Raw genomic sequence first — 26217 nt, 5'->3', positions numbered from 1 at the left:
TGTACTGTTTCAATACTCAAAAATCAGCCCCAGGGGTTGGGATTGAACCTGTGTAAAGGTAAAAAAAAACCTATGCAGAGCAACAACCCACATTGAATTGCCACAATATCCATAATGCTTGTGCACCAGGGCCTTCTCACCCACACATGCACACCACAAAGACATAGAACACTTAAGACACTTTACCATTCTCTGCCAACACCTGAAGCACCTCGATGATGATTTCCAGGCGCTCGTGGCTCCCCGCTCTCTTCAGCTGCTTCACCAGCTGCTCACACACCTTGGTTCTGCTTAGAGCCTCCTTCGCTGTCTCTGCTCGGTGAAAGCAATGGCTATGAATTTAACGTTATCCTAATTGGGAACGGCACAGAGCAAAACCAAAATTCTTTGCTTAATTAGAGGTTAGTAAAGTATAATACATCATGGTGTCATCAGTTTTTGGGACATGGAAAAACAGACAATAGGAGATGTATGTAGTCTGCAATTCGGTATGTAACTGTTACAACGCGATTTTTACCACGCATACTGTTACCACGCATACCATTACAACGCAGGACCCTTTACAACGCATACCTTTACAACGCATGACATTACATCACAGATACTATTACAACGCATGCCATTACAACGTAAGTATGGGTAAGTAAATATAAATTAAATTAATTAATTAAAGTAATTTTATATATAGTTTGGGTTTTGGGGTACAGGGGTAATTTTAGGGTTCAGGGCTGGGTTTGGGTAATGGGGTACAGGGGTATTTTTAGGGTTCAGGGCTGGGTTTGGGTTTTGGGGTACAGGGGTATTTTTAGGGTTCAGGGCTGGGTTTGGGTTATTGGGTACAGGGGTATTTTTAGGGTTCAGGGCTGGGTTTGGGTTTTGGGGTACAGGGGTATTTTTAGGGTTTAGGGCTGGGTTTGGGTTATGGGGTACAGGGGTATTTTTAGGGTTCAAGGTTGGGGTTGGGTTATGGGGTACAGGGGTATTTTTAGGGTTCAGGGCTGGATTTGGGTTTTGGGGTACAGGGGTATTTTTAGGGTTCAGGGCTGGGTTTGCGTTATGGGGTACAGGGGTATTTTTAGGGTTCAGGGCTGGGTTTGGGTTATGGGGTACAGGGGTATTTTTAGGGTTCAGGGCTGGGTTTGGGTTTTGGGGTACAGGGGTATTTTTAGGGTTCAGGGCTGGGTTTGCGTTATGGGGTACAGGGGTATTTTTAGGGTTCATGGTTGGGTTTGGGTTATGGGGTACAGGGGCATTTTTAGGGTTCAGGGCTGGGGTTGGGTTTTGGGGTACAGGGGTATTTTTAGGGTTCAGGGCTGGGTTTTGGTTTTGGGATACAGGGGTATTTTTAGAGTTCAGGGCTGGGTTTGGGTTTTGGGGCACAGGGGTATTTTTAGGGTTCAGGGCTGGGTATGGGTTTTTAGGGTTCAGGGCTGGGTATGGGTTATGGGGTACAGGGGTATTTTTAGGGTTCAGGGCTGGGTTTGGGTTATGGGGTACAGGGGTAATTTTAGGGATCAGGGCTGGGTTTGGGTTATGGGGTACAGGGGTATTTTTAGGGTTCAGGGCTGGGTTTGGGTTATGGGGTACAGGGGTATTTTTAGGGTTCAGGGCTGGGTTTGGGTTTTGGGGTACAGGGGTATTTTTAGGGTTCAGGGCTGGGTTTGGGTTTTGGGGTACAGGGGTATTTTTAGGGTTCATGGTTGGGTTTGGGTTATGGGGTACAGGGGCATTTTTAGGGTTCAGGGCTGGGTTTGGGTTTTGGGGTACAGGGGTATTTTTAGGGTTCAGGGCTGGGTTTTGGTTTTGGGATACAGGGGTATTTTTAGAGTTCAGGGCTGGGTTTGGGTTTTGGGGTACAGGGGTATTTTTAGGATTCAGGGCTGGGTTTGGGTTTTGGGGTACAGGGGTATTTTAGGGTTCAGGGCTGGGTTTGGGTTATGGGGTACAGGGGTATTTTTAGGGTTCAGGGCTGGGTTTGGGTTATGGGGTACAGGGGTATTTTTAGGGTTCAGGGCTGGGTTTGGGTTTTGGGGTACAGGGGTATTTTTAGGGTTCAGGGCTGGGTATGGGTTCTTAGGGTTCAGGGCTGGGAATGGGTTATGGGGTACAGGGGTATTTTTAGGGTTCAGGGCTGGGTTTGGGTTATGGGGTACAGGGGTAATTTTAGGGATCAGGGCTGGGTTTGGGTTATGGGGTACAGGGGTATTTTTAGGGTTCAGGGCTGGGTTTGGGTTTTGGGGATCAGGGGTATTTTAAGCGTTCAGTTTTATAAAAAATACTTACATTTAATTAAATACATTTATTTTAGAAATGTTAATATTTATTTAAAAAAGTATATATATATATATTTTTTTAAAAATTACAATGACATTAATAAAAAATGTATTTATTAAATAAAAATAATTAAATATTTATTAATTACACTTTAAAAAAATAATATAATAATATTTAAAAATAATATACTTACCTATACTTACTTTGTAATGGCATGCGTTGTAATAGTATCTGCGATTTAATGTCATGCGTTGTAAAGGTATGCGTTGTAAAGGGTCCTGGGTTGTAAAAATTCCGTTGTAATGGTATGCGTGGTAAAAGTATGCGTTTTAACGTCATACATCCCTGCAATTCACTCCTTCAGATACTTTGGGTCCTGATCATGATACATCTAGAGCAGTGGTTCTTAACCTTTTGACTTCTGTGGACCCACACTTAATTATTACTGGAACCCAGGACCCCACTGATTCATGATTGGAAGCCGGGAACCTCCACCAGTCCTTAATGTGTGAAAAAATAAATAAGTGCCAGGGCCTTTGTTAGGAGGCCACTTCAGCTCTCACCCCCCTTAGCCCCTGCCAGCACTGCCAAAGAATACAGACACAACACTAGCACACTCTTACAAGATTGACAATTCAGACCTTTCCAGGCCCCCTAAGCTATTAGAATGGCTAGGACGGTGTGTATTAGTCATTTTGAAGGTATATTGAATTTATAAATATATGTTATTGTGCTCATCTCTAAATAAAATATATAGCGCCACAATGTGGCAGACTATCATAGGTGCAGTGTTGAAAAGTGCTGGTGCCAGTGATGGAAACCACCGGCTCAAATTAAGCAATGACCCCCCACTGAGTAACTACTGGAGGTCGCTTACTTTGATCTAAGTTTATTTGATCATTTGAACCACAAAAAACATAGAAACACAATCATTCATCAAACAAATATACAAATGATGAAATATTTGATTTAATTCACAAACAAATTTAAAACAAGCTACATTTGAATTTTAATGGGAAGGTTGGAGCTTTTCCACATTCAATTGACGTCACTCATCCATATTATATTGCGTTCGATGCAATTGCCCTGGTCCCATGAATCAATCTGAGGATAGTAACTTAATTTTTTTCCTCCAATTTCAAACTCCTTCCCATGTGCCGTAAGCTCTAAAATGTTCAGCTCTGCATTTTTCTTCTCTATTTCTGCACACTTGATTAATTTGATAATTATATTTAATTATATTTAATTTTCTAGACAATCATGAACCCCCTGAGTAGGCTTCAAGGATAGCCAGGGGTCCCCGGACCACAGTTTAGGAGCTACTGTTCTAGAGAGCTAGGTGCTATTTATTGCACCTGATAAACCGGGGTTTGGAATGTATCAAGAGCGATGAATTGAACCTATTCGGGCTTTTGGGGATTGAGCTCTGGATCTTGGTGCTTCCTGCACCAAATTCCACACGTGATGGTAAATACCATAAAAGGCACAATATTCAACACCTAGGAATGATAGTAAGTTCCCTAACGTATTTGAGCATCATATGTAATCACACTTAAACGGATTCTGTATCAATATTTGCACTGTTAAATAATCATGCAAAGCTGTAGCCTTTATGCTCCGTCATGGGTGCTGTAGGGGTGGCACACATTGCTTGTGTGACATTTAGGTGGTATGTTACTCTCCAAACCCTCAGATGTCCCAGATCGTCCTGTCTCCTGGACATGCAATAAAGCTGTTTATTGTCAAAAGCAGAATAAAGGGAAGCTGCAGTCGATTATCTCACTGTTTCAACGTGGTTTTAGGTGTGGTGAAGCAGGGTAGTTCAAACAGTCTCCATAATAACTCCCTTACTGCTTGACCATCTCACACTCACATAAGGCAGAATCTATATGGCTGAGATACCCGCCACCCCCTCTCAACACAATCCCCAAGAATTGGGAAACCGGAAACAGTTCTTGAACTTTTGGAAGGCGGGAAGGGAGTCACCCTTCCCGGCCGTATTTATTAAAATATGAAACAAAAATAAAACATTAAAATAACAGTTTCATATTATGTACAATTTCATTTCCATATTACGATGTTTGGCTAACCTTAACAGATCTCTAATACAGAGGTTCTCCTAGCCGAACTAACATCCTACAAAACATTTGACTTGAAATTGTACATCCTAACGTTAAGGGCCAACGGCAAGGTCGTAACCGGTGTCAGATCCCTAAACCAGACATACCCCCCTCACTTGTGAGAGGAGCGACCGCACAGAGGCGTACCTCAAGTGCATCTACCAATTTCCCTTTGTACTTGACGGGGGCCCCAATAAACTCGACGCCATTTAACGGTCGTTCGAGGACTCGTGTGAGGTGTCTAAAAGGTAGCGTAAACCCCCTCCCGCACCCCACACGAATTACCCATCTGCCGTCGCAGATGTCCTGGCCCCGGGAAATTCCCCAGGAGGGGCCGTAGCCCCTCCTATCCAGGAAGGGGCCTTGACCACCTTTCCTTTCCTTCCGGCGGCCTCTCCTTAGACAGGACCGCCTCCCCGTTGAGGGGCCAATTGGCCACCTCCCCCGCGCGCTCCCATCCGTAATGGGTGACGCCCCCTCATAGGGATCTTCGAATTACTGCTCACCGATCATGACCTTACCGCCCGACCAAAATAAATACGACAATTCTACCTAATTTACTAAGATTAAAAAACGAACATGACTTATTACAAGCATGAATACTGATCAACATTAGTGCAAAATTACTTTATTTGCAAAAACATACTGAAAATAACCATTCTTTATTGCATATTCAAAAATTTCACGACGATCATCACAACCTGCAAGAAACAGAGTTACCAGATCAAAACTTTATTCAAAACAACTAGCTGTCCTCAGGGGCTGGTGGGTGGGTCAAAATTGGCTCTTCGTTCCGTCTCGAGCTCACGTGCAGCGGGGAGGTGCAGCTTCAGAGCACAGGAACAAGAGGATGCTTTCTTGGCTTCCGCTCCTTTTATCCGTCTTCAGGGTGGGCGTAAACCCGCCCCCGCCTGCCTCCGAGGGCGTGGCCGGCCGCGTCGGTGTCTAGGCCAGCCCACTCCCGGGCGGGAAAAAGGCGCGCCCCGGCTACGCCGCTTCAGGCATACCAGCCGAGACACGCCTCCCGCCCAAGATGGCTTCCCGGGGGGATCGTGGTACTCCACCATACGTTCGGGGGGACCGAATGGTCGCCCCTTTCCATATGGCTGAGATACCCGCCACCCCCTCTCAACACAATCCCCAAGAATTGGGAAACCGGAAACAGTTCTTGAACTTTTGGAAGGCGGGAAGGGAGTCACCCTTCCCGGCCGTATTTATTAAAATATGAAACAAAAATAAAACATTAAAATAACAGTTTCATATTATTTACAATTTCATTTCCACATTACGATGTTTGGCTAACCTTAACAGATCTCTAATACAGAGGTTCTCCTAGCCGAACTAACATCCTACAAAACATTTGACTTGAAATTGTACATCCTAACGTTAAGGGCCAACGGCAAGGTCGTAACCGGTGTCAGATCCCTAAACCAGACATACCCCCCTCACTTGTGAGAGGAGCGACCGCACAGAGGCGTACCTCAAGTGCATCTACCAATTTCCCTTTGTACTTGACGGGGGCCCCAATAAACTCGACGCCATTTAACGGTCGTTCGAGGACTCGTGTGAGGTGTCTAAAAGGTAGCGTAAACCCCCTCCCGCACCCCACACAACTTACCCATCTGCCGTCGCAGATGTCCTGGCCCCGGGAAATTCCCCAGGAGGGGCCGTAGCCCCTCCTATCCAGGAAGGGGCCTTGACCACCTTTCCTTTCCTTCCGGCGGCCTCTCCTTAGACAGGACCGCCTCCCCGTTGAGGGGCCAATTGGCCACCTCCCCCGCGCGCTCCCATCCGTAATGGGTGACGCCCCCTCATAGGGATCTTCGAATTACTGCTCACCGATCATGACCTTACCGCCACAGGCCGGATAGTTGACCGGCTATCCGGACCCCCCACAAAACACTCCTACCTAAAGGTCATGCTGAAAACCCTTTAACCAGGCTAAGAAGTCTCCTATGAGTAACTCGTTCCCCACCCGGGACAAATGAACACCGTCCCCCAAATACATACTGTCCCCTTTGATACAACCATGCGAAACAGAATGCAGTGTATTTGAACGAAACAATCTACTCACTTTGTTATTTATCTTCTTTACTGAATGATTCAAAGCAGTAACCGAAATAGCCCCCCGCCACACTTTCCGTGGGATCATATGGGACCATGCAATTGTGCACCCTGGAACTCTTCTTGCCAACCAACTTACCGTGGAAAGCATCGCCTCAAGAAGAAGTTGTCTACCAGTGGCCACGAGATCGTTACCCCCAAGATGGACTATGATTATAGACGGCGGTGACCTCGTCCGCTCTAACAAACCCTCAAAAAAGAATTGAAACTGGTCAATACAGAGCCCGCCCTTTCCGTAGAAGGACACCCTGTACCCGTATTCCCCAGCCACGTGACTCATATCACCTGCTTTGAATACGTCCGCGGCACGCCTCACGTATGAGTGGCCCACGACCCACACCTCCTTATTCGCAGACGGTGATTTCTGACCGCTGTCCCCCAGGAGTCGGGTCGACCGCACAGTCCGCCCTGCTTCGTAAGCTTGCGTAACTGAAAATTAAACAGAGACAAGAAGCGTGAGTATACCTTACAGCGTCACAACATGTGCAACCGCACATACCTTTTGTAACAGTTAGAGGACCAACGCCCCACACGCTTCACTTGCTCCACACTCAGACCCCTGGCTGTAGCCTCAGTAGCAGCCCCTATCCGAAAGGAATGGGTCCCGAACTCGCCGGGGTTCAAGCCCGCGGCAGAAGTAGACATTGCAAGCACCCTCCGGAACTGAAACCTCGTCAGTGGGGAGGCGTCAGTGTGCCTCAACAAGGTCCCCCCCCATGCTGCTACCCTCTGTGCCAAATATTCCTCTACGCACACCACAGGGCACATGGAGGACCCGGGGATCCTCTGAATGATTACACAGTCCCTGATCGGATTTGGACCTAACAAACGAGACCGTCATGGTCTCCCCCCTGACCTGAATGTGTTCTCGGCACAGCCCCCCCATCGAATCCCGCTTGTTCTTTGCCACTAATTCGCTCACCCGCATAGCCCCATGGAATGCTAGTGCAAATGCGGCTCGGAACAACACTGCTTCGTACTGGGATGAACACGTTGCCGGAAGTACGGACAACAACAGGGCCAATCTATCCAGACCTATCGGGTGCCTATCGTCTACTCTGCGACCCTCAAGGCGTTGCCACCCACGTAGCGCTTTCTGCACAACGAAAGATGCTGTCGGGTCCTGGATCCCATGAGCCTTTGCCACAAAGGAAATGGCGGCCCGATGCCTCTGGGCCGTAGCCACTGATTTACCTGCCTGACGTAAAGAGAGCAGGAATTTCACCACAAACTCTTCCTGACCCCAAAGCTCCCCCCCGGCAGCACCCAAAAAGGCCCAATATGAACGGAACGCCCCTTCATATGCCTTCCTCGTCCTGGGTGCTAAACTCTCTCCCACGAGGTTTTGTAGTTCGGGGCACCGAGAGACCAGAGAGCTTCGGGAAAGGGTGCCGCCAACGGGTCCGCTGTGGGCAGAAAACCCCAGAAAGCCTGCATACGGAAACGAGAAAGCGCATCAGCCGCTTGGTTCATCACCCCCGGCACGTGTCGCGCCCTAAACAGTACATTCAGTTGCATGCATAACAACACAATTTCCTTGAGCAGTCTCAGAATCAATTTGCATCGTGCTGCCTGACTGTTGATACACTCAACCACGGTCATGTTATCAGACCAGAATACCACAGAGTGATCCCTAAACCCTTCCGGCCATGTTTTCAACGCCACCAGAATAGGGAACAATTCGAGAAAAGCAATGTTACTCGTCAACCCGCATTCATGCCACCATGACGGCCATTTTTGTGCCGACCAATGTGTACCCAATATGGCGCCAAAACCTATACTCCCCGCCGAATCTGTCCAAAGCCCCAACTCCTCGGAAGACACCGCTGGTTTGTTCCAGACAATTCGACCATTGAAATCCGCCAGAAATGCGATCCAAATGCGCATGTCCTGGCGAACCTCTGCCGAGAGTCTAGTGCGGTGATGTCCTTCCTTCAAGCCGACCATGGATTGCGCAATCGAGCGGGAAAAGGGGCGCGCCATTGGTATCACTCTTAAGGCAAAATTCAATTGACCCACCACCTGTTGCAATTGATGCAGGTTTACTTTCATTGAACGAATACATGTCACAAGGGATAACCTGAATTTTAACACTTTTTCCATGGGTAATCGAAAACAACCTTCCACTGAGTCGAGCTCGATCCCCAGAAACTCGATCAAGGTCGAGGGACCCACAGTCTTACCTGGCGCCAATGGCACACCAAATTGATTCATTAGAACACAAAATTCATGCAAAGCCTGTCCACACTCAGGATCCCCGGCTGCCCCCAAAAACAGAAAGTCATCGAGATAGTGCATAACATGTTGAAAACCTGTCTTCTTTGTGAATACCCACTGCAGAAAACAACTGAATTTCTCGAAATAGGCACATGAAATCGAGCATCCCATTGGTATACATCTATCCATGTAATAGCGACCCTGAAATTGAAAACCCAGGAGACGCTGGTCGTCTGGATGTACCGGGAGCAACCGGAACGCTGACTCGATGTCCGATTTTGCCATCAGCGTCCCGGGCCCCAGGCGATTTAACATGGCAACGGCCTCATCGAAAGATGCGTACCGCACCGAACACACTTCCGGGTCTATCGCATCATTCACGGAAAGACCACGTGGGGCTGATAAGTTATGTATCAGCCGAAACTCACCCGGGTCCTTCTTGGGGACCACCCCTAGAGGGGAACAAACAAAGTTAGCAACTGGTGGCAAATCGAAGGGACCGGCGACACGACCTCGAGTCACCTCTTTCCCAATCTTTCCCTGCACCACCGCCGTATGCTGCAAGACCGACAGTTGGTTCTTACAGTTCGGTACACCCCGAAAATCCCCCGCCGGGATGCGGAAACCATATGAAAACCCGTTTCGTAACACCCCAGCGGAAGCATGATCCGGGTATTCGCTGAGCCAAGGAATCATTGCCATGGTATCAATCGGGGTAGGTAAAGGCGCCCCTCGGACTGTATCAGACCTGTTTGGCGCCTCCCTTACCCCCGTTATCACCCGTTTTGGCTCTGCACATGGACTCAGGATGGGATGACTGCCCACACCCCCCACACTCATGTCTGAATTTGCATGACCCCTGGGGCCTTGTACATTTCCCTCTGTTAAAATTCCAACAGATCCCCCTTTTACCTGTGCTGCCACTCGGCTTCGAGTGGTACTCGCTACCTGCACCCGTCCGAAAGGGTGTCGCAGAGTTTTGGCGGGAAGATTCCCCCCCATTACTCCCTACCAATGGTACTTTCAACATTCCCGTACTCTCCATTTTTTGCCATGACACGGAGTCATAACAATCCCAAGACAACAATGGGTTGTGTTCTTTAGCTTTTCTAAACAGATTGTCATAGCAGAACCACTGATTGCCCCCATATGCCACAGAATACTCCATAATACGTGACTGATAAATGGGTAACTCGGTCAGCAACTCGGGCCTGCGCTCACTCATGATGGATGTAAAAATTCCCCACGCTCTGCCCCAAGTACCAATGGTCTCGTCGACCTTAAAGGCGGCCATTTTTGCGCGCCAAACACTCGGATGCATGAGCTCCTTTTGACTCTTTACATGCTCTATCTCATAATGGTCGGTAAGCAATGAAAACATATTTATATACTTATCCGCCCAAATCAACTCTTTAATTTCTAGCGGGACATGCTGTGCAATCTTTTCCTTTCGAGAAGGCACAGACCCCTCCCCCACAATCGGCAATGGCCGCTTACCTGAAGTAGACCCCGTGCTTGTCGCCGAACTTGGGCCTGCTGTACTTCCAGCCGCCGGAACCTGTAAGGGAACAGAAGATGTTGCCTTCGCAGTCTCCCTCGATTCCCGCAGCTGCCTCATAACTGCCCGGGGGTCGTCAGCCGTGGCGCCCTCGCTATCTTTTCCCAACCACGCTGCCAATTGTGCCGCTAACTCGGGGGCATATCCTCCCTGTTCACGGGGGTGACCACCACAGGAATTGGATTCCCTTCTTTCGGCACCGGGATTGGCTCCTCACGTGGGGTATCGGGAACCGGGGTGTCTCCCCCAAGTGCTCCCCTTCTGGGCCTCTTACTTTTTTCACCGGGAACCGCTCCCTGTAAAGGCCGTTTCGTTCCTCCCGGCCCGTCTTTAGCCTCCACCTTTTTCTTCAGATCGGCTATCTCCTTCATGAGCATGCGGAGCATCTGCTCGGTACCGACCCGCTTTCCGACTTTCTTAGGCATTCTCAGACGGGATATCTGTAAGACAAAAAGAAAGATTACAACGCTCAAAATTGGCTCTTCGTTCCGTCTCGAGCTCACGTGCAGCGGGGAGGTGCAGCTTCAGAGCACAGGAACAAGAGGATGCTTTCTTGGCTTCCGCTCCTTTTATCCGTCTTCAGGGTGGGCGTAAACCCGCCCCCGCCTGCCTCCGAGGGCGTGGCCGGCCGCGTCGGTGTCTAGGCCAGCCCACTCCCGGGCGGGAAAAAGGCGCGCCCCGGCTATGCCGCTTCGGGCATACCAGCCGAGACACGCCTCCCGCCCAAGATGGCTTCCCGGGGGGATCGTGGTACTCCACCATACGTTCGGGGGGACCGAATGGTCGCCCCTTTCCATTTGTCTCATGTCCATCGCCCACTACTTATACCAGTCAACAGTAATAAACCAAACTTCATCAGCAGGACAAGCATGTAATTGGACAGATCTGCCACATACCTCTGGCCAATGGAGAAACTTTTTCTTGGCCCTTCAGGGCTCAATGGGTGCAGAAGTGTGGCTCAATGGTTAGAGCGGCAGACCCTGATGCAGAGGTCTAGCCTGGGACCAGGGTTCAATTCCCCGCCTCGGCGGGTCTTGGGCTCAAAATTCCATGGACCTGATAATTCTCGCCTCGTGCCTATTCCAATCATGGAGTCCCACTCTGCAGCTCTGGGCAATAGCTTGCCTAATCTCCACAACGGCCCCCACAACGCTAAGGATGCCTGGCCTCCACCTTGGGGGTACCCAGGAGTGGACGCCTCACAGGGAAAGCCAGGATGGGTTCCACAGCGGTATTCGTACAAGCGCCTTGAGACCCTTGTGGTTGAGTAGTGCGCTATACAAGTATCAATTTACATTTTTTCAATATAAAGAAATGCACAAGCTAAAAATGTCAAGCAAGAAAAACAAGGTACTGCCTTTTGTTGCTATATGAGAACATTGGTCCCTATGATCCTTGTAAAATAAGGATCCACAACTTGTAGGTAAAAAGTAGAGGTTTATTCCAAGAAAAGATCCCATCCACAGGTGAACATCCAGCCAGCAATAAAGTAAGATAGCAACTGCTTAGTGGTCAAAGGATAACATTCCATCTGAGAATCCAGTGTCTCATGACATCAGCGCAGCTATGTCATGAGGCACAGACACACAGGACCAGGATGCCACACATCTCCCTTCTAATAACAACAAGACAATTATAAGAGAAAACAAAACAAAGCTAAAACAATAATCACACAGTGACGTAGTCTTTTAAATATTTAGGAGAATGAGAAACCCTTGCAGACTTGCGAAGAAGTGAGGAGGACTCAACTCTAGGAGTTTGAGAATGACGACTGCAAGAAGCTTCCACAAGATCATTTCTAACCACCACCACCCTGTTCAAATTCCAAACACGATGATCAGCAGTTTTGATGGCGTTCTTGAAAACTTTGATGACACGAATAGGCTTCTTAAAGGTAGCAGAAAGAGCCTTATTGTTTTTGCAGGGATTCTTAATAAGTACCCAATCTCCCACTTTAACAGGTGTGACCTTAACAGAATGTCTCTTATCAAACATCCTTTTTCTAGACTCAATTCTAGAAAGTTCACGCAACATCCACTCATCAGAGTCATCACGAGGAGGTGGTTGCAAGTCATTGACCCATGCCGGTACCACAAGGGTATTAGGAGTGCGTGATCTAAAAAGTTCAAAAGGAGTCTTTCCAGTAACGGCATGGGGAGATAACCTGTAAACCTTAACCTTCTTAAAGACATCTGTTCTCCAATCTGTACCAGCAGACTTAGCCATTCTAATAGTCTCTTTAAGGACACGGTTAAATCTCTCAACCATACCATTGGTTTCTGGGTGGTAAAGGGAAGACCTTTTGTGTTTAACTCCTTGCCCTAACAGAAAATTCTCCATCTCTTTAGAGACTAATTGGGGACCATTATCTGTGAGGATGGCGTTAGGGATGCCCTCTCTAGCAAAAAGTTTAGTTAAAAAATCCACTACATGCCTAGTCTCGATACCACGAGTTATGGCAATTTCTGGCCATCTAGAAAAGAAATCAACCAGAACAAGAACATACCACTCACAACCTGCTGAAGTAATAGGCCCCAAAATATCCAAACCCACTTCTTTCCAGGGCGCATCCGGTCTGTCTCTAATCACCATGGGTTGGACTTTAGGTTTTACTACCTTCTCACTAAGAGCACAGTCAATGCAATCCCTAACTTTGCGCTCTACTTCCAAATCCATATTTGGCCACCAATATGAGCTCCTTAAAATCTCCTTAGTCTTAGAGATTCCTAAATGACCGATATGTGCTAAAGACATAAGCTCATCCCGAAGAGCTAAGGGTGGAACCAATCTAGTTCCTCTGAAAAGTAAACCATTTTGTTCAGAAAGCTGATCCTTGACATGCCAAAATTTCTCAAGACCTTCATTACACTTAGGTTTAATCTTCCATCCTGTCATTAGGAGTTTAAGTACCTCAACCAGAGTCGAATCTTCCTGAACCATCTTCAACCACCTCTCTTTATCAACGACAGCCTCTTCTACAACACAAACCATCTCATCATCAACATCACAATCTTCCTCATCCTCAACCTCAGAACTGGGAACAAGGCGAGACAAAGCATCAGCTACTTTGTTTTCTACTCCAGGTAGATACTTTACACTAAAATCATAATCCTGTAAACCAACAACCCATTTTGTGATTCTACCAGACACCGCATCTATACCTTTTTTCTTTAAAATTTCACAAAGCGGCTTGTGATCTGTCCTGACCTCAAAATTGGTTCCCCACAATAAGTTTTTAAGCTTCTTGACTGACCAGTAAACAGCAAGAGCTTCACGCTCAATCACTGAGTATCGAGTTTCAGCTCCCTTCAAACTCCTTGACAAGAAAAGAATGACCCTCTCAATACCTTCAAATTTCTGTACAAGCACTGCACCTAAACCTTTCAGGCTTGCATCAGTAATCAAAATAGATTTCTCAGAAGGATCAAAACTGCTCAATTTCGGAGCAGAAGCTAGCCTCTCCTTGATGACCTCAAACTCACGCTGACATTTCTCCCCCCAAATGAAGTCTACACCCTTCTTCAACAAATACCTCATATTGGTACACAAAGAGGCAAAGTCTTTCACAAATTTGTTATAATACTCAGCAAGTCCCAAAAAACTCATCAACTCTTCCTTGTTCTGCGGGGGAGACATCTTAGAAATTGTAGAGATAAGATTTTCCTTAGGCAAAATACCTCCTTCTGTAATGGTGTGACCTAGATAATCAATGGAAGTTTTTCTAAATTTACACTTCTCAATCTTAACAGTCAAACCTGCATCACACAACCTTCCTAGAACAGCAAATAGCCTAAGATCATGTTGAGGATTATCTATGCCAAACACAAGAATGTCGTCCTGATAGACTCTAACACCATGTAAACCTTTTAAGACTTTCTCTAATGCCCTCTGAAAAACCGATGCGGCTGACACTAAACCAAATGGTAGTCTAACGAACCTAAAAGTGCCATATGGTGTCACAAAAGAGGTTAAGTCTTTCGAATCCTCTTCCAATCTAATCTGATGGTACGCGGACCTTAGATCAATGGTGCTGAAAATTCTAGCACCTTTAAGAAGCATAAGCATGTCCGCAATCTTGGGTAGAGGATAGTGATCAGTAACCACACACTTGTTGAGTTCTCTTAAATCAACACAGAGACGGAGAGAGTTGTCCGATTTCTTGGCTGCGACAATCGGGGCGACCCACTCCGTTCCCTCTACTGTCTCTATAATGCCTCCCTTGACCAGCTTATCAAGTTCATCTTTAACTTGTTCTCTGACCGCTACAGGTACATTACGCACTTTGCAGCAGACAGGTACAGCATCCTTCTTCAAGATGATACGATGACAATAGTCATTAAGGCATCCTAAATTTTCCGAAAAAACTTTAGGGAATTTGGATTTCAGTTCACTAGTGAAATCATGAGAAACTAATGAAACAATTTGAGGTGTGCAGGGAAAGGGTTCTTTTAGGAGAATAGGGGGTGTCGAATTCGGATCAAGCATAACACCCAAATCCTTGAGAGCAAACCAGCTTATTATGCTATCTCCTTTTTGAGAAACATAAATTTTTGCTTTGGCCAACCTATTCTTATAATTAATCATACCTTCAAAAACTCCAAGTAGTTTAATGGGTTGACCAGCATAACCAAATGGTCTTATATCGGGGCGTGAGAGCTCAAGTTTATGTCCCAACTTACTCAAGAAGAAATCTTTTGCCACAATAGTAATCTTTGCCCCAGAATCGAACAAAACTTTGGTAGGATAACCTTCTACCAAAATTTCATCACAAGGGGAATTCTTTGCTTCCTCAGCACTCACAGTTTGAATATAAATTTGCCCACAATCTAGGTGTTCATCTAGATTATCATCATTTTCAAAATCATAAAATATTTCATTCACTCTACCTCTATAGTTTCCCCCTTTACAACATGAGGTGAAGTGTCCTTTCTTTTTGCACTTACTACAATAAGCTTTCCAACCTGGACATTGTCTATCAGTGGCAAAATGCCCTATTTTACCACATCTGTAACACTTTACTTGAGAGAAATCCAAACTGTTTTCCTTTCTTTTATAAGGAATTTTGTTCGAAACATTTTCATTTCTAGAGTCTTTTTGCTGATTTTCACTTGTTCTAGCAGTAGATTTCACAACATTCACAGTCTCTTTCGTAGTTTTGTTGTCACCATTCTTTTTGATGACTTCTACACACTTAATAGAATGTTCTATCCTCTTAGCAATAGTAAGAACTTCCTCTAAAGAAGGTTCATCCTTTTGCCACAATTCCTCTCTCACCTTTTCAATATAACACCCAAGCATGAACTGATCTCTAATATGCTCATCAAGACTTGCCCCAAACTTACATGAGGACGCAAGTTTCCTTAACGCTGTAATATAGTTCTCAATTGTTTCTTCTTCCATTTGTGTTCTCCGACCAAAATGATATCTTTCTAAAATTGTACTGACTCTAGGAAGATAATGCTCATCCAGTTTTGCAATACATATTTCATATTCATTTAAACTACCGTCATCAATGTCGGGTAAATGATCGAATACCTCTTGTCCTTCTGCCCCCAAACAGTGTAAAAGTAGAGCTGTCTTCCTTTCAGCACTCAAACTAGATCCACACACCCTTGCATACCTTTCGAACACTTTACGCCATTTTTTCCATCTAATAGGTGGATCCCCAGGTGAGGACAAGAAGAAAGGGGGAGCAGTGACATTTTGCATTTTGTTGTTGAATAAAGAAAATTAGAGCACAAAATGAAAATAAGAAAAGAAATATCTACTATGTGTGCGTGTCACAGAAGTGGGACACACAAAATCAGCTCCAAGTGAGTGTATCAAATAACAATGTGTGTGTGTGTCACAGAAGCAGGACACACTATAATGTGTGTGTGTCACAGAAGCAGGACACACTACAATGTGTGTGTGTCACAGAAGCAGGACACACTACAATGTGTGTGTGTCACAGTGGCAGAACACACAGCAGGGCTTTCCAGTGAGTGTGTCAAATATTAGAAAAGGAAAGAAAACAGTACCTTAAAATTGTTGATAGAGAAGGTGGCAAATATTGTAGATAATAAGAGAGTTCAGGGTAAAATAGAAGAATAGCGATGACTAGCGGTGTTCATAACGCGATTACCGCGTAACGCGTATATTGTGAACTGGAAATCGAAAAATTCCCCAATCAAAGATGGCGCCCACGTCTGCGTGACTCCCAGGGTGCCTTGCGGCACGTTTGCGTGTCTCCCGGCAGGCTTTGTGAAGAGTCGAGAAGCGAGGTGAAGCAAGATGTTTATCTTCCAAAGCTTCCAGATTCTGGCAATGGCGTTCTCTTGGAAAAGGCAGCTCGTGAGGACACTCGCTCGTGAAGGCGCTTGCAAAGACGTTGGCAGGTAGGAGACTATTCGAAAAATGCAGGTTGCAGAGATCGAGTGCGCTATATAAAATACGCGCAAAAGTGTCTGAATTAGTAATTAAAAAGTCAATAAAGTTAGCACCGCTAGGTTACACCATCAGAAATATGCAGGAAGAAAACAAAGTGGTTTGTTTTCTTGTTAAAAATTAAGTTGAAATCTTCTTACCCTGAAAACGGAGATAGAAGTCTCTTTCTCTTTTAAAGTCCAGTGCAAAGTTATTCAATTATGTTCCATGTTGAGAGTTGAATGCCACCAGGGTATCTCGGGTTGTTCCAAGTATCCAGGAATTTTCAAAGGAACAAATCCTTTTTAAAGGAACAAATATTTTTTTTTTAAAAAAAAATCTTGAGATAGGTGTTGAGATCTTATCTTCTTCATCCCATCCTGCGTCGCCAAATGTAAAATAAGGATCCACAACTTGTAGGTAAAAAGTAGAGGTTTATTCCAAGAAAAGATCCCATCCACAGGTGAACATCCAGCCAGCAATAAAGTAAGATAGCAACTGCTTAGTGGTCAAAGGATAACATTCCATCTGAGAATCCAGTGTCTCATGACATCAGCGCAGCTATGTCATGAGGCACAGACACACAGGACCAGGATGCCACAATCCTGGGACCGGACCTCTACGCATACCTTTGATATCATCTCTCAAGTCAGCTTTTTAATATGGAAGGCTATGTAGCTGTTTGCTGTTATATGCTATGTGTTTTATGTGATCCTTTGAATGGAGCCTGTGATATCAGAGCGGTGGCATGGTGTGAAAAAGAACAATGGATTTGACCCAGACTGGGTGCTTGAAAAGTTCCAGCACTCCACCCATCATCTTGTTGTTTTTACTATGCTCATACTAAGTGGTCAGGTGTATGCTCAGACGTGGGTCCCTTGCTCGCTGTGCCACTGGATTCAAGCTAGCCTGGCTGATGAGGGGTGACACCCCAAAACCAGTCCAAGTATGTCTGTTTCCTGGCCTTGCAGTTCGGGCTGGACTGCTACCATGAGGGGCAGGGTCAAGACTGATTTGCATATGGCTGGGTCCCAACTGGGGTGGCATGGTGAGCAAAAGAACAATGGATTTAACCCAGATCTCTTGACTGGGGGTGAGTGTTTGAAAAGTTTCAGCACTCCATCCATCATCTTGTTGTATTTGCTATGTGCTATCAAAGTGTCACAGGTTGACTGTCTCGAGGTGCGTGGAATGATGAAGCAGATACAGAGTTTGCCTCTGAATGGTTTTCTTTTGTGTTTTAATGTTTTTGTTGACACATTTGAAAGTATGAAAAGCATTTTTATTGACAATAAGCAAACTATGGTTATCACTTTATAAAGAAGTATTACTACTATTAAACAACATATTCATATTAAAATAACTATCTTAATAATAGATAGTAGAATTGAAAATAAAAATAAGAAGAGAGGAATAGATGAAAGAAAGAAGTAATACAAAACTGCATTCCATTTAAGTGTATTAAAGCAGTTGAGTGGTCATACCACGTAAGTAACATTACTGTTCATACTATTTCATTAGCTATTTCTTTAGCTGCATAGAAGCCCCACACGTCTTTACTCACATGATATATATCATAGTTAGATCAGCATTTCCCTGGGAAATGTGCTTTTTTGTATTACTAATAACTTTGGCACCGTTTGACGAATCTCCACAAAGTTTTCCAAAAAAGTGAACTTTTCAACCTAGTGTGTGCATGGAAAATTTTAAGGTCATCCGTCAAGCGGCGGCCTAGAAAAAGGGAGGTCACAAAACGCAAAATCCCCATGCAATTTCCATAGACTTCTTTAAGAAACGCAACCACAAACTTGCTGAACAGAATGACACCAAATTTGGCAGGAAGCTGGATCTTGGTCGGCAGATTGAGATTTTTGTGATTTGATGTAAATCCGCTCAGTAGTTTTTGAGAAATTAAGCTTCAAATGTATTTGTATGTCTGGGCGCTCTAAGCAGCTGGCAGCATCATGAGAAAAATGTTGCTGGCAGCAATTACAGGACTTGGGGACTCAGTCCCCTGTTCATAAACTTGTATTACAAAAATTATATAAGAGGGCAGAGTAGGGATACTCTGCCCCCTAGAACCTGTCGGGGGGGGGGGGAGGAATCCCAGAGGCACCACCTTTGAGCCAAAATTAAAAAACAACCCAGCAATTTTTGCTGTCATATCATGGGACTCCTGCTGGATTCTGGCAAAAACAACAAAATAGTGGCCGGGGGATGCATTCTTTGATTCCGGAGGGCACACGGCCCTTCTCTGAGCTGGTCCCAGGAACCTCCATCCCCAGGGCCCAATTCAATAAATTTGGAGAGGGGGCATGCAACCCCCTTCCCCAAACCATATTTGCCCCAGGCACTCCATCCCCGAGGCACACTATATTAATATGGGAAGAGGGGAAGAGAGGAGTAGCCCCCCACCCTCCTCAAGCATTTTTCAGCCGGGGATCCAATCCCTCAGGGTATATATATGAGCCCAATTCCTTTTGGAGTGAAAGCTTATTTAATTGAAAACAGCGAGAAACGCCTGACGCGTTTCGGATCAGCCGCTCCTTGATCACAGTATACATTACCTACTAGCAGTCACCAGTATGTAGTTATAGGTAGGACAATGTTTCCATGTGGAAAAGCGTTTATTGTTTTGCCAATAACTTTGGCGCTGTTTGGTGAATACTTATAAAATTTTCAAAACTAACATCACTCACTTCAGCTCCTGTGTTTAAAGTTTTGAGATGATCTGTCAATCTGGGGCTGAGAAAAAGGGGGTGGGTACCAAAACTAGTTTTCCCATTTTAATTCCCATATGGATTTTGAACGTGCCTGGAGCCCGAACCGCATAACGGAATGACACCAACTTTAGCAGAAATCTAGCCCTTGATCCAGAAAGCATGCTTTTTGTAATTTGGTCGAAATCCGTTTAGTGGTTTTAGAGATATTAACTGAAAACCAAATTTGTATATCTATGGACTCAGATCCTCTGCTGATCCCCTCGCGATGAATCCGCGTCTCCACGAGGCAAAGCAAGCCCCTGAATAACTGACCGCAAGTTCACATCATTGATTTGATGAAAAGAAAGTTAGTGCGCATGCAAGGTATGTCAGAGAGTACAATTGGTTAAGAAGTGTATATGCTCCTCACTTAGTTCATCATCCTATTTATGAGAAGCAGATAATCGGTCCTAAGTAAGCATGGGCGGATTTTGCGGATCCACGATCCGCGGATTTTGCGGATTTGCGGATCGTGGATCCGCAAAATCCGTGGATTTTGCGGATTTGCGGGTCCGCAGATTTGGGGCGGGGCTTCCATGCGAGTGCACATGCCTCTTGTGTGTTTAAAAGGTCAGAGAAAGATCAGTTCAGCAGATGAAGAGAAAGAAGCCCCTGGTCACAAGAACAGCACGGGTATTGTGCTCGTGAAAGTCAAGGATGCAAAGGCCTCTATCCAGCATCACAGCTGATGTTCCACGGTAGATTTGGGATGAAGGCACACCTGCCCAGCCTCGACGACGCTCACGATTGTTTTTGGGCTAATGAATGAGTCACTGAATTTGAGCTTCAACTAGTTCGAGCGACCATGTGTGTGTTACTATGCAATCGCCCCGAAGGGCGCAGGGGTCCCTGAGTGAGCTGTCCATCATAGTGGGTAAATGGCGGGAAGACGGTGCAAACCGCGAGTGTGTGGGCGGGGCCAAACAGGCATGGCTTCAATGCGAGTTCACATGCCTCTTGTGTGTATAAAAGGTCAGAGAAAGATCAGTGCAGCAGATGAAGAGAAAGAAGCCCCTGGTCACAAGAACAGCACAGGTATTGCGCTAGTGAAAGTCAAGGATGCAAAGGCCTCTATCCAGCATCACAGCAGCTGATGTTCCACGGTAGATTTGGGATGAAGGCACACCTGCCCAGCCTCGCCGACGCTCACGATTGTTTTTGGGCTAATGAATGAGTCACTGAATTTGAGCTTCAACTAGTTCGAGCGACCATGTGTGTGTTACTATGCAATCGCCCCGAAGGGCGCAGGGGTCCCTGAGTGAGCTGTCCATCATAGTGGGTAAATGGCGGGAAGACGGTGCAAACCGCGAGTGTGTGGGCGGGGCCAAACAGGCATGGCTTCAATGCGAGTTCACATGCCTCTTGTGTGTATAAAAGGTCAGAGAAAGATCAGTTCAGCAGATGAAGAGAAAGAAGCCCCTGGTCACAAGAACAGCACAGGTATTGCGCTAGTGAAAGTCAAGGATGCAAAGGCCTCTATCCAGCATCACAGCTGATGTTCCACGGTAGATTTGGGAAAAGAAAGCACACAAGCCTGGCCTGTTGTAACTATTTTACGATGGCGCCGGCAATCTGCCAGCGCCATCCTAAAATAGTTACTAAATTAGCTTCAACAGGAAGCTCTAATAGATAAAATCGAGCACCTGCTTTATTTTATCTATTAGAGCTTCCTGTTGAAGCTAACTTAGTAACTATTTTAGGATGGCGCTGGCAGCTTGCCGGCGCCATCGTAAAATAGTTACAACAGGCCAGGCTTCAACTTTTGCCCCCGGATCCGCCGCTCACGGATTTGCGAATTCTCGGTAAATTCGCTGGAGTTCGCAGATCGCGAATTTACTGAAAATTCGCAAAATCCGCGAGCGGAACGGATTTTTTGCTCATACTTAGTCCTAAGCGGAAGTTTACAAAACAATCGATGGATGTTGCTCAAAAGATGGAAAAGAAACAAGGAAGTAGGTGTTAACCTGAAAAAACTGGAAAAATGAGGGAGATATTGTAGGTTTCCAGTTGGAAAATAGTAATAGTTTCAGCTGCTATTCTAATGTTTCTCTCAATATACACTTCCATTTACCGTATCTTATAAATGCAATTCAATATAAAGCAGACAACAGATTCTGTTCCCAACTGGGTCATTAGACAGAACATTTACATAGTAGTAGAACTGTAGAACATTCTGCTTTAAGTATTTGAGATCTGGGGCCTTGCTGGCTTGGAAGGCAAGAGAGGAGAGATCTCGCAACATGATTAAGGAGCTGGTGGTAAGCCCCTTGCGGGAGGTTTCAAACAAACTTGAGGTTATGCAGAGACCTCTGTTCTCCCTCTTTTCTGCATTTTACATGGAAGACACGTTTCCTGACCTCCACAAACTTAGGGAATGGCTTGGAGGGATGGGCCTCCCTGGGCTTTCAGAGGAAGGGAAAGAGCTTATGGAGGTGCTGATAACTCGGGAGGAAATTAGTGGTTTTCTGTCATGCAGTAAGAATGGGAAGGTGGCAGACCCAGATGCCATCAAGTCGGAAGTGTATAAGCTCTTAAGGGAGGAAATTGTCTCAGTCTGGGAGACGTTGTTTAAGTCGATCTATCAGGAGGAGGTACAGAGCCCTGACTCATGGAAGGGATCTACGATTGTTTTGATCTTAAAACCAACAAAAGATTCCAGGAAGGCCGATTCATATCGTTCAATATCTCTTTGAATGTGAACTATTAGGTGTATAGAAGTATTTTGGCAGGGAGATTGGCTAAACATGCTCCTTAACTTATCCACCGAGATCAGAAGGACTTTGTTTCGGGGAGGCATATTCACAAACTCACTGAGCAGCCGATAGGTTGTACAGATCTTGCCACGACCCATTCGCTACCTTTGGCTGTTGCAGCCAAGGCTTTTGACAGGGACTACTTGTTTTGTCTCAATGTTACAGGGGTTCTATGAGAAGACACTGAGAATTTTTCTGTTTCAAGGGGTACTAGACTGCCCCCTCTCTCTATTAATATTTAGTATTTACATGGAGCCGTTAGCTTAGCTCCTGAGCACTGATGGTCAGGTCATTCCCTTCATGACATCGCAGTTCAACAATAGAATTCCGCTGTATGCAGATGACCTAATCATTTTTATCTCAGACCCTGCAAGCACTATCCCTGGGGTGGAATTTCTGCTAAAGGAGTTTGAGGCCCTTTCAGGCTATCTAGTGAATAATGCAAAGTTGGTGTTGATGTGTTGGAATACACCAGAATAGAAAGGGAAAGTGCCAGCCATGATTAAATATCTGGGTATCACGATCTCAAACCGTTTGTTATTACGAAGTTTAACTTGGAGAGGGTGGCAAAGGAGGTGGACAGTTTACTATCCAGATGGAGGAACCTTCCGCTTACACTATATGGGCGATTCAGTTAAGTTAAAATGATGATATTACCTAAACTGATCTACCTGTTTAACTATATTCTTTTAACTTTTCCAGTCTCTGTATTGGATAGGATTCAGGCAACAATAGGAGGCTCCATATGGGATTCTAGGGAGGGCCATACTCGCATGGAAAAACTACAGTTTAGGTTAGAGAAGAGGGGCTTGGCCCTCCCAGATCTGGAGCTTTATTGTATAGCCTTTCAGTTCAAAAACTGCAGAATGCTCCTGGATAAAACAGTAGCCTCAACGTGGGGGACAGTGGTGGGAGAGATGGGAAGAGAGTGTGGCTCTGAAGGATTTTTATATAAATTTGGGGCAAAGATATATTTTTTAAAAAGGTTTGTTTGAAGGTCTTGAAGGCTGCTTTGCTCCTCTGGCTTGGGGTGAAGAAGAGATTGGATATGGGCTATTATTCAGATTTTTCACCAATCTGGGACACCCTGGGCACCCTGGAGTGTCTGAAGAATGAGTTGAGCCCTCCCCTGTGGAGAGCAGGGATTAAGGTTTGGGGGGAGCTAGTAACAAAACATGGCATTCTTCCTTCGGAAGTTTTAGCAGCTAAGACCCAGAATTCCTTTTCCAGATTTAAATATATTCAGCTGTCTTCTTGGTTTGGGGCAAATTCAAAGGAGATAGGTGGAGTGTGGGAATTTGAGTCAGAATTGACGAATGGATCTCCGAAGGATAAAGCGGTGGCTATGTGGTATTGGAGGCTACACGATGCAGAGGATAGAAAATTGAAGGCCCCACACTCAGTCTGGAAAGAAGGTATTCATGGGACCAAGACACAAAAAGTTTGGGAAAGTTCTTTAAAATTACTTTACTCAGTGGTTAAGCCTGCCAACCTGAAGCATAATCCCTTCTTCACTATTAATAGACTGTATTGGACTCCTCAAAGGATAGTGAAGTTTGTACAAGAAACTACCCCCAGATGCTGTAGGTGTGGCCTTTTAAAAGCGAATGACCAACATGTTTTTTTTATATGCCCAGAGAGGACAATTTTCTGGCGGGGTGTTGAGGATGTGGTTAGGGATATTTTTGGGATGAATATAATCGTGAGCCCAAATTTGGTTTTAATGGGGGTGGATACCTCTCCCAGAAAATTTCAGCCATGGCCACAGCAAGCTTTTCTGTTTTTTCTGATGCTTTTGTCTAAGAGGGAGATCTATAAACGATAGACAGGACCGCTACCTTCAAGAGTGGGGGATTGGCTTCAAGCAGTGAGCTATAATTGCTGAATGGATATAGTCTGTAGACCTGAGGGAGCTAAGGAAAAGAAAATCTGGGCTGATTACCAAAGATGGGGCGATATGAGGGTTGAATAGGCAATCTAATGAGTGGTCCTATGATTACACCTGTGCACAGCCATAAACCATGGATCTGGTCTAGCCTGAGTGGCAAGGGCTAATAATTGTATGCAACAGGCTAAGGGCAGGAAAGTGTTCATTGAAGGGGCCTGACTTTTAAGTAATGGTGATATGAGGACAAAAAAAGCATTTGAGATCTAGTAGACATATATAGTCAATCTGTAGTATTTACTCTCAAAACTCAACTAGATGCATAGGAATTTATTACGGCCATCCTTGGAGTTTCGGAACATGAAGAAGTAGATTTTGATGACTTATTTGGACTGAGGTATGCATGGAATCATGCGTGTGAAGATTTCTCTTTTACATCAACCACTCAAAGTGATTTCTCTACTTAATATCTCTGGATTCTAAACTGTGCCTTTTGACGGATTGATTAAAAAGGCTAGCCAAATTATGACCTCCCAAAATTCTAGATCATACTGTGTGTCTACATTACGATTACAGAGAAGTGGGAAAGACATAACATAAATCCTACAACGATTCAGAGCAGATGGATCTAAAATTTAAACTGAAATTACAAACTTCAAAGCAGGACACATTTCAATTTCTGGAAGAACATGCACTATACTAGCTATCATCTTTCATGAAGGACTTCACATAACTTCAGGACACTACACTGTGTACTTAAGAAGTGTAAGTGGATGGATTTCAATAACAGCAAGCTTACAATGAAGCAAAAACTGCCTTCAAACTTCCAAATTCATACCTCTTCTTTCTTCAACCAAAGTTCTAAGGAGCATTACTGTTTAAAAAGTGGTATACAGTGTTTTTTGTTCTTCATGGATCATCAGTGTTTAACCCCTTCCACGCTCATGACGAGCTGGGCTAGTCATGGTGCAGCCTCCTCGCACGCTGATGACGAGCCCAGCTCGTCATGTAACATGGGTTTTTAAAAATCTCAGCATACGGCCGTAATTACAATAGCGCCCATGAGGTTAAGACATCATGCAGCCTATCAAGGGTGAGGTCTTCAAAACCGACTCCGAAATTCCAATGTACTCTACATCTCTTTCAAGTAATGGACTACTTGCAATATCATAACAGTAAAAAACAATTCTGATATGTTTCTTTAAATTAGTTCAGTAGCTATATCTAAAGTAATTGATCAATTATTTGTAGTGAGTGCAATGCACAGTGTCGCTTATTTATAGGGCCATACTGTGCAGTTCTGTTTTTTTTGTACCATCCACATGATTGTTTTTTCCCCTCTGTTCAAGGATGAATATGTATTCAGTACATCGTTTATGGTGTACAAATATGAAAGCTGAGAACAGAAAAAAGGGAAAATGAAATGTTTATATCAAATGTATCATATTTTTACAGTGTTACAGCTGTGTAATGCTTCATTAATAACAGAAACATTTGAATTGCAGAAAGTTAAACTTTACTCTGGAAATGTATATTATGTAACATGAACTTCTACAGTTTTCTCTCTTTTTACAGATATCAATGGAACCCTTTTTACAGTAGGTGTAGGTGACTAATTACTTCTTTAAATTATAATACATCCAATAAGACATATTGACGAACACTGCTGGATACACTGTGAAACTAAAGCACACACTTATACAGATAATAATATAGCCTGTCACACACTGATGCACATAGCGAGACACCCATGAACACACTTATTCATACTTTGACATGCCCAGTTACACACTGATTCAAACACCGAGACAGCTACAAACACACCTATCCAGGATACACTCATACATACAATGACACACCAAAGCACACACTGATACATTCCATGTCTCACTCAGACACACACTCACTCATACATACATACACTAATATACCCCAGGACAAACTCATACATGTATTGACACAGCATAGAAATGCACTGATGCATTCACCGACTCACTCAAATTCTCACTCATGCATACACCCACACACTCTGGGACACACTCACACATACAGCGACACACCCATACACACTGATGCATTCACTGACACACTCAGATACTCAGTTGCACATGCACTCAGA

At 44.9% G+C, this 26217-nt stretch overlaps 1 protein-coding gene across 1 annotated transcript in view; it reads right to left on the bottom strand.

Annotated features, from left to right (window-relative positions):
• The window catches only part of LOC147711210 (rap1 GTPase-GDP dissociation stimulator 1-like), a 622318-nt gene that overhangs the window by 179191 nt on the left and 416910 nt on the right, over positions 1-26217 (bottom strand). The window contains exon 6 of the mRNA XM_086921991.1: positions 187-312. Within this exon, the coding sequence (XP_086778117.1) occupies positions 187-312 (126 nt within the window). The remainder of the gene's footprint in view (positions 1-186; positions 313-26217) is intronic.

This window comes from Lissotriton vulgaris, chromosome 5 (genome assembly GCF_964263255.1).
Source record: "Lissotriton vulgaris chromosome 5, aLisVul1.2, whole genome shotgun sequence".
Classification (NCBI taxonomy): Eukaryota; Metazoa; Chordata; class Amphibia; order Caudata; family Salamandridae; genus Lissotriton; species Lissotriton vulgaris.
Note: the sequence above shows the minus strand (reverse complement) of the source record. Positions and strands in the feature narration are given on the sequence as shown.